This window comes from Macrobrachium rosenbergii, chromosome 19 (assembly GCF_040412425.1).
Source record: "Macrobrachium rosenbergii isolate ZJJX-2024 chromosome 19, ASM4041242v1, whole genome shotgun sequence".
In the NCBI taxonomy this organism is placed as follows: Eukaryota; Metazoa; Arthropoda; class Malacostraca; order Decapoda; family Palaemonidae; genus Macrobrachium; species Macrobrachium rosenbergii.
Window position 1 is genome coordinate 35887631 of NC_089759.1, and position 21733 is coordinate 35909363.

General features: G+C 38.7%; 1 protein-coding gene across 1 annotated transcript in view; it reads right to left on the reverse strand.

Annotated features, from left to right (window-relative positions):
• The window catches only part of LOC136848831 (uncharacterized), a 54038-nt gene continuing 32305 nt past the window's right edge, over window positions 1-21733 (reverse strand). Inside the window, exons 2-5 of the mRNA XM_067121572.1 lie at window positions 15165-15463; window positions 11316-11461; window positions 9110-9800; window positions 1-1476 (exon numbers count right to left, since the gene is read on the reverse strand). Coding sequence (XP_066977673.1) covers window positions 196-1476; window positions 9110-9800; window positions 11316-11461; window positions 15165-15463 — 2417 coding nt within the window. The 3' untranslated portion in view covers window positions 1-195. The remainder of the gene's footprint in view (window positions 1477-9109; window positions 9801-11315; window positions 11462-15164; window positions 15464-21733) is intronic.

Genomic DNA, 21733 nt, shown 5'->3' on the forward strand with positions numbered 1-21733 from the left:
TTGAGTTTTTTACATATATTGGCTTTTATTGTTCTTGTTTATATATTACTTACAGATATTTATTGTTAATCTAAACTTGCTTTGATAAATCAGTGATATACAACAGTTAAATTAAGACGTATCCCTCCTTCATTTGAAATATTAATATCATAAAGATTGTTTATCTGGGTTTGTTAATCAGTTAAGGGGAAATATTCAATCTCTCGCGGATGAACGTGTTGTCAGATCAAGCGGTCCTTCCATTTCTTCATCGTTTTGTTCTTGAGGGTGAACGTGCTCCTCGTCATGAATCTGATGACTGCTCCAGCTCATCATAGTGTCACTGTCATCTGTTCTCGGGACGCTGGCATCCTTTTGAATGCCAGTGGCTTGCTGGCATTCATCCTCACTCATTGGCGGTCGAATTGGGTAGTGTAATCTGTGATCAGAGCTGAAAGGCATGCTGGCATCGATTATGGGTACAGTTCTGTTGAGTCTTTCTAGTACCTCGTGTTCTCTCCTCAAAGTATTCTCGAAGAAGTGGTCTTTGTTCGAAGGGAAACTTCTTTGGATATATTCATCGCTGTCTCTTCTCTGGCCTTGCCAGTTCTCAGGGATAGTTTCCCCACTATCACTCCTGTGGCACGGACAATAAAAGGCTCTCAGGGCATCGTCGCTGTTTCTTCTTTCTCCTAATCTATAGTTTTCATGTACAAAATCAATGCTATTTCTTCTGTGTTCAATCCCATAGCTATCCTGACTAATTTCATCACTGCTGCGTCTTTCATTTTCCCTGTAGCCACTGTGGATTTCCTCGTCACTTTTTTCCATAGGGTGCATCACATGCCTCTGGGTAAGCCTGTCAAAGTTTCCTCTCTGACTTAGAGCAAAGCATTTCTTAATAACTCCATCGCTGTTCCGTCTTTCATTCAGCCTGTGTCTCGTGAGAATGACCCCGTCGCTATTTCTTCTCTGATCTAGAGGATAAATATTTCTTACTCTGTTCTCTGTCTCGTGGCCTTCCTCAATGACCCCTTCACTGCTGTCCCTTAAGTCTGACTTGAAGTGCTTTTGGGGTTCACCTTCACTAGGTCCCCTGTCCTCTTGCATATAGCCTTCTTGAATGACAGGGTCATTGTTTCCTCTTTGGCTTTGTCCATAACACTTCTTGATGACCCCGTCGCTGTTCCTTCTCTGACTTGGCCGATAGATAATTCCCTGTAAAATGCTGTCACTGTTTCGTCTCTGACTGTGTTGGTAAGTTGGCAGGATGACTCCCTCACTCCTTCTTCTTTGTCCTGCCCAGTAAGTTTCTGGGGTCATTTCCTCTATATTTCGCGGTTCAGTGGGCCAACCACGGTGAGTACTTTGAGGGTTGCTATATAAGGACCTGTTACTGTACATACTAGGGTTTTCAATATGTTCTTGAAGTCTGTTATGAACATGTTTATGAGACCTAGAACTGTGTATTGGATGATCACTACAGTCTAATGGCTCCTGCAAAGACAGATATAGATCATCTTAGTATATGTTTAAAAAAAATAATGGACATTCTTACAGTAGTACGTTCATGCAGCACAGGTTATAGCTACTTAAGTGTTCCTGGCTGAACTTGAAATCAGGTTGCAAGTAGCTATTCATTGTTTGTTAAAGGTCGTTAGTGTTTCAGTGTAAGGAGAAAGTTCAGTTGGCAAAGTAACTAAAGCAGCTGAGAAAGATTTTCATGGGCTGTTGACTGACGGGAGGTAGCTGAAACAAAATCGCGTGGGCCATTTACTCTGTGTTTCACCCACAGGCTCTTTATCTGGTGCCCGTGGAGGGTGATTGACCTTCTTCTGAGACAGTCTTAGCACCACTTGCATCTCCACTGTGGTTAAAAGGATTGTCAACATGTTTGGAAGAACACAATACTTGAGGACGTTCAAGTTTTCTGTCTTGAGTCTTGAGATTGAATATTTCCTCTTGCAATTGCAACTCACTATTGGCACAGGAGCTTAACAGTGCCACAGTAATCTAGTCATGAAAATCTGGATAACTATTACTGAAAGGATATTTCATATCACTCAGCAAGTTTGGTTTTTACTTAAGGAAACGTGAAAGTGCCTTAGGAATCAAAATGACTATGGAGGCTATTTCAAGCACAAGGAAAGCATTTGAACAATATCTTGCACATCATAATGACTATTCCGGGAAAAATCAGGAAAGCTTTCACTCTGGGGCTCATACAATGACCATTCAACTCCCGATCATTCTATGCTCCATTACGCATTGGAATGAATATGATGAAATCAGTACAGGTAGAGAGCAAAGTTATGACGAAAACTTCTTTAATGTGAGACCTGATATGCTACCTAAGAAGAGGGTCATCGGAACGAAGTGGCGGTACTGGAAAGCACTTAGACTCTAGGACGGGACCATCACGATGCTGCATTCACTAATGTGTCTTTAAAAAAGTAACTTCTGGCGCAGAATGGGATCCACTACAAGAGGAGGATATGGGTAATGAATTGAAAAGATTCTTATGTTTATTGTAGCTTGTTTAATAAAGTGAAAGTCCATCACAAAGAAGGAAAATTCCCCTCGTACGACACGGCATTTCAAATCAGAAGATCCAGCCTTCCAAGTAAAGCACAGGCGATCACATAATATTGATTGAGCAAAGGCAGAGGAAATGAGCTAAATCTTATGACTGTATCACAGTATTTTGGAATGACTAAAGTCTGTTTCCTCTCTGAGCATCAGCGTCATGAAAATCTTTCAAAGCTGAGAGTTACTTTGCATTACTTCGGGATAAACCTGAAACAGAGAGAAGACCGTTAATAACAAACGGCGCTGCCAGGCAACCCCGTCTTAGGGTATCTTCTGCAACGGCGAAATTCAGCTCACTGGGAGAAGTGACAGTTCTGAATTTCGGTTTTACTTTCGGGCAGTGATATATGTCAGTGCATGAGGAAACTGATACAACAAGACTTTACTGCAGAAACTTAATAAAATGGATGGGCATTTGGTAAGATGTTTGCACTAATTTTCTAAAGGATTTCTTGACTAATTGATAAAAAATATATGATACTTCTAAGACTCCTGTTACTTATTACTTACTTCTTCTTATTAGATAACTATGAGAAAAGAAAATGTCACTGACACATGGAAAGGTCTTTAAGGATTAAAATGACTGAAATGTAATGCAGACAAATTAATGCACAAATACTTTAAACTAAAAATGTGACATTGGCAAAGGAAAATTCGATGCTTCATAGCTGACAAACTTCAAAAGCTTGATCAGTAGCCAAATTAGTATAAAATACAGAACTTTTTTTCATTTGTTTATATATGATAGACACCTAACTTACAGCTCGGCTTTTATGTCTTAACAGTAATTACAGGAAGAGTCTCAAATTTCACGTGAAAAAGAATAATTCTATGAAATAACTACCTCACTTCAGTAAGTGTTGGGCTTCACTGTGACCATTGCATTCTCATTAAACCACTACGAAGGATGTTGTAAGGCTCAGCGTCGTAAATCAATTTTGCACAATGATAATAATAATTTTACAAGACACAGGTGCTAACCCCATGCTGTACAATCCCCTCCATTTTCTTGGCCCGAGACCATCAAGAGACCATCAAGAGGGAATGTTAAAAAAAGCAGGTAAAACCATTTTCAGTACTAACCCGGGTAGTAATTACAAAGGCAACAACCCAAGCCACTGCTAGACTCGACTGGACTGGTCCTGCGTGCTTCGTCTTCTTCCTGTCCAGTGTAGGAACATCCTAAACTTCCTAAACATCGGTGGCATATTATTTCCTCACATGGGAGGAAGGAAGAACTGGACCGGGGTCATTTAGTAACGGAGTTCATCCCCAGACCAGAGTTGAAATAATGGTTAAGGGGATGACATTTTCTCAGTAGTATGGGTTTTGACTTGATAATCAGGTTTTTGTTTAGTTTTACTTTTTTGTTTACAAGAGCAGCGTGAGGATGCAGTTGAGCTGAAGGTAGTACTACTGTAACACTCAAGGGTGAATGCTTGACTTTGGTATTTTCTTCACTTCAATTTTTTTATTTTATATATATATATATATATATATATATATATATATATATATATATATATATATATATATATATATATATGCACGCATATCTATCTTTATACATATATATATATATATATATATATATATATATGTATGTATGTATATATACATATATATATATGTATATATACATATATATACATATCTCTCTAGTTACAAGGCTTCTCTTAACTTCTCGATTTCTTCATACTTTGGAAACGCCTTTCACTACTAAGCTTTAAGCCAAATGTAGAAAGAAATGGAGAAATTGTCGTGTCCGGGGAAGATTCGAACTCACATCAGAGGTATGCGAGTTCGAACCTTCCCCGGACATCAGAATTTCTTCATCTCTTTCTACATTTGAACCTAAGCTTATTAATTACAAGCTTTTCCAAAGTGTGAAGAAATCGAGAAGTGAAGAGGGCATTGTGGTTAGCACAAAAACGTGCGTATCTGGTAAAATGTGACCAGTAGGTTCTAACACACACACACACACACACACACACACACACACATATATACGTGCATCTGTACAATTAATTATGTTGACAGGGACAGACTTCTGTTATTTTCTTTGTAATTAGACACAGGAAAGGATGACAAATATTTTTTGTACAAAAATATATTCTGAACAATAGATTGGTGCCAAGAAAAACAAGGAAAAGGCCTTTCCTTAGACGAATCACAAATGGATCTATCGAGCCTCATCATTTATGATGGTGACGAAACTCTCTGCTGCATATGAGAGAGAGAGAGAGAGAGAGAGAGAGAGAGAGAGAGAGAGAGAGAGAGAGAGAGAGAGAGAGAGAGAGCTGATGTCGTCTGTGTAGCTATACATATGCATATTTTGACATCAGAAATTGATCAAGTTATGACTTGTGACGACGAGAAGTTTGTTTATTTTTCTTTGGCGTTGCAATATGATTTCCGGTGGACTTTTATCTTTATCTGTAAACAGCATTGGGCAGCTTCTGCCTTGATGTTACTGATTGTAACTGGTTGTATTATACAAGCTGGAAGCTATTCGAAAGAGGTCTTAATATTTCATTCTGAATTACGAGCGAGCGATTGTACTTGACTAATAAAACTTAAATATTCTGTCATTCTTACGGGCCCAAAAGTATTATTTTCTATCATTATTTTTTACCATTATTCTGCTAGTATCATAAATCAGTATTAGAAACTGTACTTCGAGGTGGTTTGAAAAATCACTTATCCAGTTTTTACGTTCCGGTAATTTTTTTTTCTGCCAATAGTGGATGACCCTTCAGCACTTTTTTTTTTTTTACTTTGTTATGAAACTGTTAGTGATCTTTTTTTCTTAATCTATGATGAAAAATATTTTGAAGTTTGTGCAGCTTCTATACTAATTATTATGTATTTGTGATACGAATAGGGCTTAGTACTACTAATGTTATCCGTTTATTCGTCCATCTAAAAATCTACATACGCTACTCTCTCTCTCTCTCTCTCTCTCTCTCTCTCTCTCTCTCTCTCTCTATATATATATATATATATATATATATATATATATATATATATATATATATATATATATATACATACAGAGAGAGAGAGAGAGAGAGAGAGAGGAGGCCTCTAAAATCGCTCGTGATAGTGAACCTACTTCTGCACGGAGTACAAACGGTTTCATAATAGTTTTGGTCTTAACAAAAGCAACAACAACAAGGCCGAAACAGAAACAAAAAGAGAAATAAACCAGGGTCAGTCTATGCAAATACGTAAGACGCAACAGAGGGTCTCCAACAAGATAACTCTCTCGCACCTTCGAGTATTGTACTTGCATCACCAAACTCCGCTAGACCGAGCTTGCATTGTCTTGCGCAAAACACCCTCCATTCTGTGTCGCAACGTCCTTTACACAGAACGATGAGAAATGATAAAGAAAGATAATCTTTACTGGAACTCGCATCAAGTAAACTAGCCAAGATTCTCAGTGTAGATTTGGGAGATCCGCATTTACAGCTGACCTAAGATGACTCCAGAGTAAGTCGCTATTGGGTGAGTGAGCAGGCGAAGAAAATTTGTACAACTCGATTGATCATGCAGGAGGCTTGCTGTAACACCGTATCCTCATCTGAGAAGCTAACCAACCGATGGATGTTGTTGCAACAACTGCTTACATAGAAGTATTACATCATCCCACCGATAACGCAAATGAATGATAATTCGTATTGTCTTTTGTAACGTGATCTTACTTATGCGAGGCCTCCCCCCCCCCTTTTTTTTATGGCTGCCTATTAGGAACGCATTCGTAATTTGTTACGGATTGAATATTCATTTGCTTATCAGATTTTTGCAACATTGCTTCGTAAATTTACTTCTAGGAAGTTTATGTTACTTTCCCGTAGGACAACCTTTTGGCAGAAAAATGACAGTAATGAAACGAGAGATAAAATGGCATATCTCGACCATAGGGATGTTACTTACCGTCCAAAAGGTAGGAAGGACTAAGGTACCCTTCCTTCTGCAGACCCGTTTAGGGGCCAGTGCAGTATAGAGAAATACTTGGACCAGGGTGGACAACTTCATCTCTAAACATGAAGTCTTTTTTCCCGATATCTATGAAAAAGAGATACGGACACGCTTGCTTTTTATATCAAAAAGATTTTCGCCTCTCGTAATTTCTGATTTTCTTTTTTGATGACTCAATGTTGTCAAGATAGCCTTCATGAAACTCGCGCTTTTGAAGACAACTCAAGATCATTCTAAAGATGATTTACCTACTGTATGCTTTTCTTGATTATTGTTATTGATAAAAGGAAAGAGCTAAATATATCACCTAAACTACAGGGTAATCATCAAGTGATTTCGAAGCTTTAATATAAAATAGTTTAATTCGAAAATATTAATATAAAAGCATAAGCATAATTCATTATAAACTGATGTCTACCACAGGTGTTGTCACATAAGAACATTTCCTTGCATCTTTTTCCATGTTGTCGGCAATTTTGCCCAGCCGAAGTCTGCGCGCGCTTCCGTTGTGTGAAACAGCCCCTTGACACCAGCTCTGCTAACAGCAAGGATAAGTACTGGCTGTTTCGTCGGGCAAAGATTGGGTGGTTGTATGAATCTTTCTACCGCCCGCCTGTTTGATTCATGATTGCTAAAACAAGGACGTTCCTATACATCGGAAATTAATAATTTGGAAGCTAATTAGATTATACTAACAGGACAAATTTAAAAGGAAATCATTCCTTTTCTGTTTACTATAGTTTCATCTATTTCAATGCCCAGCATTTAACTGGATGAAATGTGTTGACTGAAAATAAAGGCTAAAATAGAAAAAAAAATACGGTTGTTAAGAGCTAACAAAACACACACACAGAGAGAGAGAGAGAGAGAGAGAGAGAGAGAGAGAGAGAGAGAGAGAGAGACGTTTGTTATTTATTAGGTATTTATTGATCACAGCTTTATGGCAACTCTGCCAGTATACACCCGCCGCAACTTTAGCACGCCGGCAACTCTACGTATACTGTAGTATAACTCACCTATGATTTCGGGATATTGAACTCTTGCAAGCTCTCTCTCTCTCTCTCTCTCTCTCTCTCTCTCTCTCTCTCTCTCTCTCTCTCGTTAAATACTTATACATCTGTGATCGTTAAAGTTCAGGTGACAAGTTCTTATGAGAAACCCTAGGTGTACATGACTGGTTTTCCATTGGTTTCTCATGAAAAAGTCTTCTACTTTTTTATTATTGTGGAATTTCCTCATTGAATCCTCAGCATTACGGTGTATCTTGCGTGCACTCTCTGAATTTTTAGAGCATCTCTTTTCGTATAAATCCTGCATCGACTCATTTAATTTTCTTGCTGCTGTTGTGACCTTTGATGTGAAAGCGGGTGGGTGTGCTCACGTTCTTGTTTCTTTGCTTACGTCTTTCTTGCGACTGTACTCGTCTGCCAGTCTACTTTTCGCAAATTACCGCTATCTAACGTAGGTGGGAATGCATTCAAGGAAAATTCGGCGCGGGGCCTTCTAGTTCCAGCTCTTGGTATTATTCTCAAATGGTAGCTGGCACAATCAACAAGAATTAGTGAGGAGAAATTGTAGCCTTCGGTCTATATGATTTGTTAGTTTCCATTGACAATATTTCGTTGTCATTCTTATTCTGTACTTGTCGTCTCATTCAAGCATAAATAGTCGGTTTCTTTTCCCTTTCTTTAACTCCTGGTTTGGTTAATTTTTTTTTCATAAATGTGAGAATCGAACCTCACTGTTATCATAGTCTATCGTCAAGAAAAATGTTAGTCACGTAGCCTTTTACATCAGCTGCACCCTGCCCGGATGAATCACTTCTGGATTCCAGATTCTACAATTTGGCGGCTGGAACTCGTTCCAAACAATGCTACCGCTCCAGATAGCAATTGCGCTGCTCAGCACTGTGCTCCGATCCCTTTCTCTAAAAAGAGAGAGAGAGAGAGAGAGAGAGAGAGAGAGAGAGAGAGAGAGAGAGAGAGAGTACGGTATGAAGAGGAAACGTGTCTTAGAGGCTCTACGTATGCAAGCAGTCATTTCATTTAAAACGAAGCCATGCTGTTTAATGGAGGCCAGATGGCTTTGAGCCAAGGAATGCAGCCGGGGCAGTTCTCTACGAAGATAAACTGGCGTACCTGTTCAGTCAGGCCCCTAACAACCTAATTACTGGACGTGGAAGGTCGAATATGCAGAGAACAGCCGCGTGGAGTAACGCTGTAAATGTCTTTTGCTTGCAGATTTATTGATAAAGTTACATCGTTGATGTTCTTATGCGAAGCAGCTGAAGTTGCGTAGCTTGAGTAATCTCCCTTACACTACCAATAGCAAAGTTTTTGTCAGTACTGTCTGCCTTACTTTTTTTTTTTTTACTCTTCACTAAAATTGTGAAACGAACCCCGCAGCCCATTTTCCTTCATTCAGTGGACTCATAAAAAAAAAATTATGACAGTTTTGAGAAATGCCTGGCAATGGTCTTGATAATAATAATAAACAAAAAAAAATCAAGAAAAAACAAACATACATGAAAACCAAAAAGAAGCTGCTTGTTACTAACCGAAGACTGAGCGTTGCTGATCATGGCGCACGACTGCTGTGGGATGGAGGTCATCTCGCGATTGGGGTTGTCGGTAGAAAGGTAGGACAGCAGTGGCGAAGGGCATCCTGGGTAGGATGGGTCATAGTCAGACAGGGGAGAGGCGGATAAGGAGGTGTACGACGGCGAAGGAGGACACAAGGACGCGAAGGAAGTCGATGAATCCATCGGCAGGTGGATGTTGGCGGAAGACATCCCGTAGGAGGATGCCCCGGACACCGTCCCTGCTACAGCGCACGAGGTGGATGGAGAGGAACAAGAGGGGCCAGGATCCATGGAGTAGGAGGTGGAAGGATAATGTTCTGCCGCAGAGACGGGCGCCACTGACATGAAAGGTCTCGTCGCCATGCGACTGCAGGAAGGAGGCTGATGAGGAGGGAAAGACTCAATCGGGTGCTGGGCAGGCGGGTAGAGTCCAGGGGGAAGGTTCGAGGGGTAGGCGCCTTCTACAGGAGGTCCTGGAGGAGGACCAGGGGGAGGAGGATGAGGAGGAGGGAACGAGCCGTGCGGAGGAGGGAGGTTAGAAGTAGGCGCCATAGGTGTCACTAATGTTGACATAGGGACGTCATCTATCCCTAAGTTTGCCAGCTCCGCTGTTAGCTTAGCCACCCATTCTGTTGCCTCCTGGAATTGCTGCGTCGTGATTTTCGATCTGGAAAGTCAAATTCAGGGTTACGCGTTGTCCCTAGTCTCAAGTATTCATTCTAATAAGAGATGGGCCACTTTTTGTTTAATCTTCTTCTTTTGTCACTGAGATAAGAACCTTTGCTTAGTAAACCCTAACGTTTCGTAGCACAGATACGATTAATCAAACAAGTAGGCAATGCCTCCTGAATCAGATTTAAGATTCCAGTGTAAAGGCTCTCTTACTGGTTTATGGATGATTTTTGCTTTGGAGAAAACGAAAAAATAAACCTATAAAACTGTACCTGACATATAAAATGGGAAAAGAAGAGAGTGCCTACAAATTAAGAGAGTTGCATATACAAGCGAACACATGGGAACAAACGAGAAATGAAATTAAACTGCTTTTAAAAGATTTAACAGAGAAATCGAGAAGATTTTCTTGTGAAGAGGGCCATTGGCGAAGTTGCATGGAACTATCGATAGTTAAGGCATTCTTTTTTGTCATGATGACATACTTCCACAAAAAATCCACATTAAAGGGTTTTCCCGTCTCCTGCATTTGCCAGCGGAGGGAGTTCTGTTCTTTATTTGCCATAAGAATGTGAATTATGCTTGATTTAATTCGTTTTCCCCAGCGGGAAAACTATTGCTTCTAAAATTTCTCCCAATGGTAATCACATAGTTCTAAGGATTGGGACTCAGATTGTGGCTTAAGCCAAATTATCTCTACGGAAAGTTGGCTTATGTTCTCCAATTGTCAGCCTTAATGTACAACGATATATATATATATATATATATATATATATATATATATATATATATATATATATATATATATATATGGCGGTTATAATCACACTGACACGTGATTTATGTATGCACCTGTACCACAAGGAAAATGAAACACTGGGTGTAAATCCTAATTGGTTTCGTCTTTGTATCTAAATCATATTCAATGGAATGTTACATGGTGGTAGAAATTGACAACATATATGCTAATGAACACCTCAAACGGTCTACATGTTCGCTTGTTATGTTCCCGTAGCATATATGTTGTAAATTTCTACCACCATGTACCATTCCTTTGAAAATGCTTTCGATATAAAGACGCAGTTAGTGAGAATTTACACCCAGTATTTCAGTTTTCCCGTGGTACAGGTGGCATGTTATGTGAAAAACACAAAGGAACCTCGCAAAAGCTAGAATTTTATGTTGCCTTTTGGGTCATGAAGCAAAACAATAATATTCATTCGAGATATTTTACCAACGCGAGAAAAAACCAATTAACGCAGCTGAATGAAACGATTGGGTGAAATTCAATTTTTTGACTCTCGGATGAAATGTACGATCAATCTCACGTTCTTGGCTTTTTGTCTTTGAAGAAAAGGTTCCAACTTCATACACTGCGAGGTATTCTCTGTGGAAATTCCTGATGCTATCTGTGGGTACACATGAGATGAGAGAGAGAGAGAGAGAGAGAGAGAGAGAGAGAGAGAGAGAGAGAGAGAGAGAGAGAGAGAGAGAGATTCAGCGCAGCTACCTTTTGACTTTCTGTTGCAGTTGCATAATTTGCCTCCTTTTGCGCGTGAAACTGCAGAGATCGCAAGGGCAGCTCTCGTATTTGCACGACCGTTTGTGACCTCTGTTCCTGACCAGGACACCGTGGTTTCTGCACATGTCGCAGTACTGAAAAAAAAAGCACAAAAAGAAAATTTTTCAATATCAAAGATTTATTCCGCATTCCTACGAGTGCTCATTTTATTAGAGGAATACAAATCTCCATTTTCTCCTCATTTCTGAAGAAAAAAAAATCAAGGAAATGGTGGGGTATTTCATTATAGCGACATTGCAAATCTAGAGTCATGGACAATCAAGAAACTTGATAAGAGATTTTCCGATTACCCAAACCCATCGAAATGTTGGAATCTCACAGGCAATGATAGAATGATATTTCAGAATCTTAAGAATGATATTTCAGAATCTTAGAAAAGGGGAAACATGAATGTGAGATGCCAATATTAAAAAAGAAAAAAAACAAAAGCCAAATTTTCTTTACTTTATAACGCATTACTTTCTGATCCTTTCTTTAGCAATAAGTTCTGGCTCGCTTGCATAATCGTTTCAGATAACATTACCCTTAACAAGAATACAAAGTCAATTTGGACATATAATGTAAAATGGAAAAGTGAAGCAAAGAAATCGAAAAGTTCATCCAGAAATTTTAACGCAGTATTATGCTTTGGTGACCATCGAGCGATGTCTATTGAATAGGAAAACATGAAAACCACAAAAAAGTAAAAAAAAAAAAAGCTCTTTGTTGGGTGAGTCAGTAGAGCTACGAACTGTCACTCGATGGGCCGAGATTTTCCGTTATTGCAGTTTCTTTGTTAGACAGTGTTCACATGACTACATAACCTTCATTGTGAGAAAAGAATGGGCGTAAGTTTGGCAGTGATAAAAGTGAAATTAGATTCATGGCTTTCACAACTTAATCTTTTCCAATACTGCTCGCCCGTTCTTACTTCAGTAACTCTAAAACTTGAAAGGTGAAGATTACAAGGATGCGTTTCTGAAATCTGACATTCCAATAGATTTCCTGTTTACAAAGAAAGGAACTTGAATGCAGCTTTTATGGTGGCTACAAAATTCGGTCGCAGAAAACTTGGTCTGGAAAATTCGGTCTCGGAAAATTATTTTTTGTGTTTAGTTTACATGATGATTATGTTTATAGGGTACTAAACAGAAAACATGCAGATTAATTTGAGAACATTTATTGAGTATTAAACAGAAAATAAATTCAATAAAACAGTGATTTAAAATCTGTATTCACCATAAATCTTTTCAAAAAAACTGTAAGTTATAAGCAATAGCTCTTAAAAATTCAGTCTGGTTGCTTCCATCATACTTTTCTACTAACGTCCCAATACGGTTGTCAAGTTTTTCATATTTTTTTTTTTTTATTTGGCCTTTCTGCCTTTCTCCCAGCTGCAAATGTAACATTTTTTTGAGGCCATCAATGAATATCCAAATGATGGGTTTTTTGCTTGCTGTGGAGTGTCTTACGGCTGAGTGAAATCTTCTGATGGATTGTTTGTGCGAGGCAGTTTATCCATAACACGACTTCTGATATTCCAAAATACTATAGGATATAAAGGAGCCTCTCGTCAACGCCGCCGTCCACGGATTGCACCGATATATGTTAATTCAAAGTAATAAAATCCATCGGTACTAATTCGTCTTCACAGAGTTCCTCACCAGCATCAATCACTTCTTCGGTTGGCAAGAACGCGAAAAATTATTGTCAGTATTATACTGACGCTTCAAACCCAAATCACAAATTCGGCGATAGGCGGTCTGGCACAAATGGAAGAAGCATCCAACTAGGAAAATGTTTTTGGATATTATTGCAAAGTGCTTTCTCGAAATCGATCATCACTTCCTCGGGATTTAGATTTGGCAGCAGGTGTTTAAGTTTCATAAAGGCTTCATCATAAGTAGCTTCTGTTTTGTCAGGGAAGACTTTTCCACAGATATATGCATGTGTAATCAGAACTTGATATAGCACTTCGGGCTTCTACTTTTGCTGACGTAGAAGACTGATTATGAGAGTTTAATCTTCTTAACAATCACATTTTCGCCGTCCCGCATTTGCGTATGTATTCGAGAAATGTTTTACGCATCTCACACCGCCAAAATAGCCGTATGTTGTCCCCACTGGACATATGAAAATCATATACGTAATCTTCTTCGTCGATAAATTTTTCTTTTCCTCTTTCAGATTCAATTTACTTCGAAGCCATTGCTATGGGTACTGTAACCGAGTTCGAAATTTGAGAGATGGTATTCCATAAAGTTTGTATATTGAAAACAAAAACTACTATTGAGTTAGGTTTAATAATAGCATAGTTTTGTTAAGAAATACAAAGGTCATTGTACAAACAGCTCAGTTTCAGTGAGCTAAATACTGAAAGACCCAGTTTTCTTATCTTTTGCATGAAAATTCTTTAATGTTTTTGTATGCTTAAAATAAACATTATGTCTGAATTAATCTTGAATAAGCAATTGTAGTTTTTCTTTGCGTTTTTGAAATGGTGTTAAAGGACATGAAATTACTTTCTATCGTTTTTTGACAATAGTATTCAATGTAGTTTTGAGACCGAATCTTCTGAGACAGAATTTTCTGAGACCGAATTTTCTGAGACCGTGTGTTCTGGAGACTGAATATTCCTGGCACCGCTTTTATTTAGTTTAACTAAAAAATAACTTTGATAATATCTAAAAATGTCTATATACAGTACAGTCCACAAGACTAGACACAGTGAAGGCTGGCATATTAAACCGATAACAATTGAACAAAAGTAACTCCCAGATTCGGCAAGAAGAAGGGGAGTTGCCTTTTACTAATTATCCTAAAGGCACAGATGAAAATGTTACAGTACTTATAAGAGTACAATGGTTGAAACAGCAAAGGAGGTTTGGAAGGGTGACACTGAAAATATCACTGTGACAATAAGGCTGTTGGCAACATGAGGTCCCAGAGGTCTCATTAAAGTGATTTATAATATCTAGAAGTAATAATTTCGACATGGAACCGTGCACGGCATAAGAAGAAAAATGTTGAATTCAAAATGAGGGAAGAAGGGAGCAAAGAAGATATCACCGAAGAGGAAGGTATTGTCTCGATGGTCTACTGAGCAACTTTTGGACTCCTGTCCAAGAATGTGTGCCATTGTGAGTCCAAGCAAAAGAATCTGCACTCGTGACTGGGAAAGCATAGGGCAGGGGCTATGATACAGTCCACTTTACAGAAATTGGTTAAATGATCACTAATCAACCTAGTTAAAACGAGAGGATCTTGAATGAACAACTATTTAACGGGATCACGACTGTCCAGTTCGTGTCACAGGCGGTTTCTGAGGGTCTGCTGTACAGCTCGTATAACAAATTTATAACGTTTTGAATTGATGTTAAAGGAGGCTTATATTTGTCAATGTTTAGCCAAGAACTTTATTTCTGCTGAAAGGTGAGTATAAATTTGCCTTAACGACCTAGTCCTCGTTTTTACGGAGATCGCGGATGTGAAAGATCCGCAATATCAAAGAAACGATGAGATGTCATCTGTGAGCAGAATGCCGAAAAAGATACCTGTGTTACAATGCAATGATATGCCGTTTCCGCGTTTTATAGTCTCGGGTTTTAGATCATAATCCTTATTTTCACTTTCCTTTTTTTTATTTTCCTCGTTTTCCTCCCTTTCCATCATCCACTTAGATGAAACAGGTGATCATTTACCATCTATAAGCTATAGTCGAATCTAAAGAAGGCCAAATACTTTATCCTGAACGCTAAAGAGATCCTCGAGCAAAGAAAACCTAAATCTGTGACTCACTTTCTCTCTCTGCTTCCCTCCGCCTTCTTCAGTTTCTCCTTCGCCGCCGCCAGCGCCTCCTCCACCCCCTCCACCTCCCACAGCCTCAGCAGCAGCTTCCTCCCACTTCTGCGTCTCCTTCCGGTGGCGCCACAGCTGCTGTTGCTTGCGCATGACGATCTTCCTGGCCCACGTCAGCTTGCACAGGAGGCAGTCGCATTCTTCGTAAGGGCACTTGTGGTGCGTCAGGGGGGCGTCCTTCCCGTGATTGCTGCATCGGGAACAGGATGGCGGCTTCCTTTTGCTTCCGCTGTGCTCTTCTGAAAGGCAAGAGGAGGAAGGTTTGAAATTGGGTCAAAACATCGTTAGAAATGTCGAGGGTTTTGAGGAACATGTTTGATGTATGTGCTGTGCCTGTTATTACAGGCTTATTTTTGATTAGTTTTGAGAATTTTATCACACGAAAGGATTCAAAAATGATGCAGCGCTCTTTATGTCATTTTTCGTTACATAATGTAAAGTCATGAATGATGGCTGCGTATCAACGAAAGCGTGCTCTCTCTCTCTCTCTCTCTCTCTCTCTCTCTCTCTCTCTCTCTCTCTCTTCACTCAATCATATATTAAGATGACTCCAGAGGAGACCAAAACACGGCCACTAATGCATTCATACCATAACCGCTGAATCGGAGATGAGTGCTCTGTGCAGGAAACTTCCACAGTATTAGCTGCTCCACATATCTACACAAACGCCTCATCAACAGCAAATCGACGCAGCACTGCACGCACTCATCCTTTTGCCCGTCCACCCTAAAACCTCCTGAATTTGAAAGTCATTATTTTCAAAGACCTCCACCACTGCGCCTAGATAGTGACCCCCGTTGGGGATTACCGTAAAAACATCAACAAAAGACTGTAAATATCAAGGTCATGACCCCAAGAAATATTAGTCCTAGATAACGACCCCCGAACTTTGCTGGGGGTCATTATCTAGGAGAGATCCCGTAAGGCTGAACCGTGTCAAAACTGTCTGGTCAATCCTTTCAGTTCTACTAACCTTCATACCATGTCTACATATCATATCTTCATACTTCTCGCCTTTTCAGTTTCTCTTATATCACATATATACTGTGGCAACACCTCACCTCAACAACCTCATTTCACCTCAGTAAAATCGAGTCGGGTCAACATTTCCCTCATAAATTCCCGCCATGGATTCCATGGACGTTCGGTCTCTTTCATTCTACCGTCATCTACCATATTCACGTCAATCGCTTCCACTTTCCTCATCCCACTTATCAACGCTCATTGCTCCATCTTCTTGGCGTCCATTTACTCTCGTATGTTTATTCTTATTCCTATTCATTTACTTTCAATATTCTCCTTTTGCAAATGCTCTTGTTAAAAATCATTCCCAAATTTATACAGTTTTTGTGGTATTATCTGTAAACAGTAGCTGCTCTCCACTTCATTACGTCTCCCATTTTCATATACAACGACTGATCTCACTATTCACTCCATCTATAAAGGAGTTAAAAAGGCACCCAGGCATTAAAACATTCCTGCCTCGAGCACACTTTTACACCAAACCAGTCACTCTCCTGTCAAATATTTGAACACAGATATACCTCCTCGGTGAAAACTTTTACATATACTCTCAATAATTTACCTTTCATAATGAATGTTCTTAACACTCTCGAAACTTACGCTTATCAATGAAATCATACGCTTTTTCTAGGTACACACACATGACACATACAACTTTCCCTTCATGTTCAAACTACAAAAATCCTCATATCAAGATATTATGTCGCTACCCTATATATATATATATATATATATATATATATATATATATATATATATATATATATATATATATATATATATATATATATATATATATATAACAAAATATAACACACTAGCGTTAGAGAAAAACAAAGGTGCACAATGCACAATAAAAAAGGAAGTTGAAGATCCGAGCCTACGAACTAAATAGTAATTACTTGACCACTTCTAAAATGATTTTGATATGCGAAATGAAGTTAAAAAACACTCACAAAAAAAAACAATAACACAAACCAAAGAATTTACGTCACAAAACGTAGAGAAAAACTGACCAAGTGATACAACCACCAAAATGACAACGTAACGATAAGTCAGGACTACAATACAATGAATTGCTAAGTTCGCAAAGTCATGTTGTTTGCTTGGCAGTTAAATGACGTAGCAAGAATGATTAAACAATTGTGTAAGGGACCAGTGCTACTTAATTACTTGGGACAGTTGTAAAGAGAGAAAGTGGCTCGAGGAATGGCTAGTTGGTGTTCGGGGACTGGGCTAGAATTTGGGAATCAGAATAATCAACAACGACTACAAAAGCTAGAATAATTATGCCTGCCGGAGGTTTAATTTTTATTCGAAGATTACCCAGTCTGACTCCTGAGTCGGGATCAATGCCGGCCCTCAGAAGTTAGTCTTGATGGCCCGCAGGAACAAGAGCTCGTGCTGGTACAAGGCCCTCTTGATCTAAAACTACCGCGTCCTCAACTTTCTCGTGCATTTTCTCACGCAAAAATTCACTTTTCTTTTCTATTGGGCTTCCTCTAACCACACCAGGTTCCACCCGGAACACTTCCTCTCCCTCTGAATAATACTGAGTGGTTCTTTCACAGGCTTAAACTTTACTCAAGGGCGTTTCCAGGACCAAGAGCCCGTGCTGATATTATAACGTCGGCTTAATCTACGACAACGAAAGACTGTTTCGAAAAGCGTCGCAATTCTCGTGAATGTCGGCGTCAGCCACATGGCAGTTGTGATGCCTGACAATCAACAATCGGTCAAAATCTTGAACGCTATCGAAATCAAGACCGTATTTTCATCTAGTTACCATCTATAATTGACTGTCATAGGCTATGTTCTACGAGGAAGTACAACTGACACGTAAAGTGCAGTGCCTGATGCAGACAGTGGTTAAGCGGGAAGGGAATTAGCCTCATTTATTTTAGCATGTAAGCAATTTGCCTCATTTATGTGATTTTACACAGTACATGTCTTACTTTATTTACTGTGCGCATTACTCATTCCTCACTAAGAAATTTAACTTTTGCACTGCGTGATGAGGAGAAACGATTAGCAAGAAAGAAAGATGACGATTATAAAAAGAGAGGCAGTTGCGCTGGAGAATTAATGCATACAGTGTCTGCTGGAGGAACTTTTTGCAGAAATAATAATAATGATAACTATGGTGATGATAATAACGGCATTGTTGACAATGAAAAACATGAGCAAAATATAAATTTTTGCTACTGAATTTGACATTATTGTAATATAAACAACCCACCAATTCAGATGAAATACGCTGTATTCAAGTTGCCAAATTCAGAGTAGGACGCTTTTGTCCTTTCCTAACAGAGCATTATATGGCGTGCCAAAATTTAAATTGATTGATATTTCTTATATCATTGCGATTAGCAGATGCATTTCTAGCCTGTGAAAGTGTTTTTTAATATAGACATAGGAGATGACATACATCAGTTTGCGTATGTGCCTACATACATAAACACACACATGCACAAATAAATAAATAAATAAATAAATAAATACAGCACACACACACACACACACACACACACACATATATATATATATATATATATATATATATATATATATATATATATATATATGCATTACTGAATCACGAAAATCTGGAACGTGATGAATATACAAATAAAGACAACGCCACGAAGGAAAGTGTAACGACGGAGTGGTGTTGTTAGCTTTTTCGACTTACTGTCCTTCATTCAGCAAAGGACAGTAAGTCGAAAGGCCTAGCACCACTCCGTCGTTTCACTTTCCTTCGTGTCATTGCTATTTATATATATATATATATATATATATATATATATATATAAATATATATATATATATATATATATATATATATATATATATATATATATATATATATATATATGAATAAAGAAATGGAAAACTAAACCTCGCCTGAAGATAGCGTGCGTATTTACGTTAACACTTCCTCGGCCTCCTTTTAATCTTCCGAGCTTTCACCTATTCTGGGGTCACCTTGAAACCTTTATACAGGTGTCTTAGGCTACAGTGGTTTGAGTTAATATATCTATGTCGTTACTTCGAACTTACTCGCATTAGCCAGCAACTTACATTGTTCACTTTGTTTTTCTTGCTTTCTTCAATACTCGAATTCTACTGTTCGGAGAATATTTATTTTTCTTGCTCTGAAGCTTTGGAAAATGTTTTTCCGTATCGGTTATTCCAGCCTCCTTCAGTATCTTTGCTCTTAAATAAGGAGAATTTTCGAATCTTCCACAATTAAATCCTACTCATTTCCCTGTCTTGTCAATTACTTGCTAAATGGCATTTCCTCAGAAACTGACAGAATGTTATCTGTCTCAGAGGGCTCCTATTTAACAACAAAAACTTTCTTCCTGCAACTTACACTAAACCGCGTATCTCGTAAGATCACACCTTCAGTATATAGTGAACGTTACTCCAGGGTAGAAAGGCCACTGATATTCACTTCCACCTCAAAGTTAAGGGGAGTGAAAAGTAAAGCGTAGCCTACGTCAAAGGACGCAGCAGCCTTAACTGCGACGTCTTTTCGTTTCCACTCTCTTTACTCCGGGCACAAAATAGCAGTAATGTTTCTCATTTCGAGGTTTCGTTGATTTTCGCGGAAGAATCTGAATTCATCTGCTTGTAGTTTGATGTTTTTATTTTCTTATGTTTTTTTTTTTGCATTTGCCTTTCTTTTCCTTTTTTTTCCACTTGTGAGTAATATATTTGGTCTTGTTTATTAAGAATATATGTCAAGTTCGAATGATTTCGGCGATAGTTTTAATTACCTACACCAAGTGTATATTTCTTTACAATCTAAAATATTCGTAATATAATGTTTTTTCGTTTGCGAGAAGTAAGTTTTGCATTAAATTCTTTATTATTAGATGAATATTCGTCTTTTTTGTATTATAATTCAATGAATGTACGGCTATATATCAAATTAGAAAAATAGCATACCTTTAGTTTGGCAATCAAAATCTCTTCATGGAACCTGAAAAGTGTGGTAACTGCCAAAATCTGAAGTAAAGGGAAAGAATTGGTTACGGAAACGTGGGAAAAGGTGATTTATGAAATTGAACTAAGCCAAGCCCTGGGCCACTTTCAGCCATTCAGCTCTCAAGACAATGAAAAGAGGGAGTTGGAGTGGCTGGACAGCAAAATAAAAGGATCCAGAAACAAAGGAAATGAAGTGCAAGGATCTAAAGGTGGAACTGGGAGAAACCCCCACAGTTATGCCAAGAAAAAACAGTCGGGGAGATTGGAGGTGAAGTGTGTGCAGTTGGAGGCCGAAGGGACTCTTCAAACACCCTCTAGTAATGTCTACAGTGCACCGCATGAGGTGCACTAACGGCACTGACCCCCTACGGGGCGTGGGAAGGGGTGACTCAGAGGTCGTGCGCGGAGTGGCAGAAGCCTCAGAGCGCTGGAAACAGCACAGAAGGATTTCTGAGTATCCGCAGCGTTCAGCATTACCAAGTGTAAGAAACAGAAATTGTAAGGTATTCCAGGGTGTACCAATTACATCTCGTACCGATCTGAAAGGGCTATGGAAGATCTACAGATAATTATTAGAATTTTTGATATTACTGTACTCATGCATGAATGGAAAAAATAAAGAAAATTATCAAATCTGAATACATATAATCTATAACAGAATTAACGCATTCACAAACAATATATATATATATATATATATATATATATATATATATATATATATATAGATAGATAGATAATGTGTGTGTGTATTCTTCCTGTCTATATACTATATATTCAATAGTTAGGTGGGTAATTGGATTATCACAATGAAGAAAAATAAGACTTATAGATTTTCAAACCAGTCACTAAAATAAGGGAGGTTTTTATCCACACATTTCCTCTTGCGACTTAAACGGCATTCGGCATACGTCATTTTCATCCTTTGGTTTCGCTCTTGTAACACCATTTAACAGTAATTCTGGCTTCAGGATGGTCTCATTAAATGTTCTTAGAGGTGCCCCGGTAGTTGAACTTTGTTTTCCCACGTAGTTACAGGACGTATTCTATGTAGCACTTTATCAAATCCAGCGAGATGGTAAGTGTGCAGTATCTGTGTAGTTGTAGTGGTTCTCAGCTGTCTGCCTTGAGGGACTCCGGGAAGGTTACAGCAGTTTGTAGTCTCAGTAGCCAAGCCGCGAGAGTCGTTGTGCTTTGGGCCAAGGGTACGAAGGCATCAGGGCTGTCTGAATGACTTCAAGTACCCATAAAGATCCAGCCTTTGGAGAAGAACGACGCATATCATTAACTACGTCACAAAAGGCGTCTCGAGAAGAAGCTTGATGATGAGGAGGCGAGACCAGTTGGCAACACCGCTTGAAATTTATGCATGGAGCTCATCAACTTACATCATCCAAGTTTTTTTTTTATAACTTTCTGCATGCGTACTTTAAATTCTAGTAGTTATTGCTCATTAAGCTAATTATCTCGAATACACTGTTTAATAAGTAGAC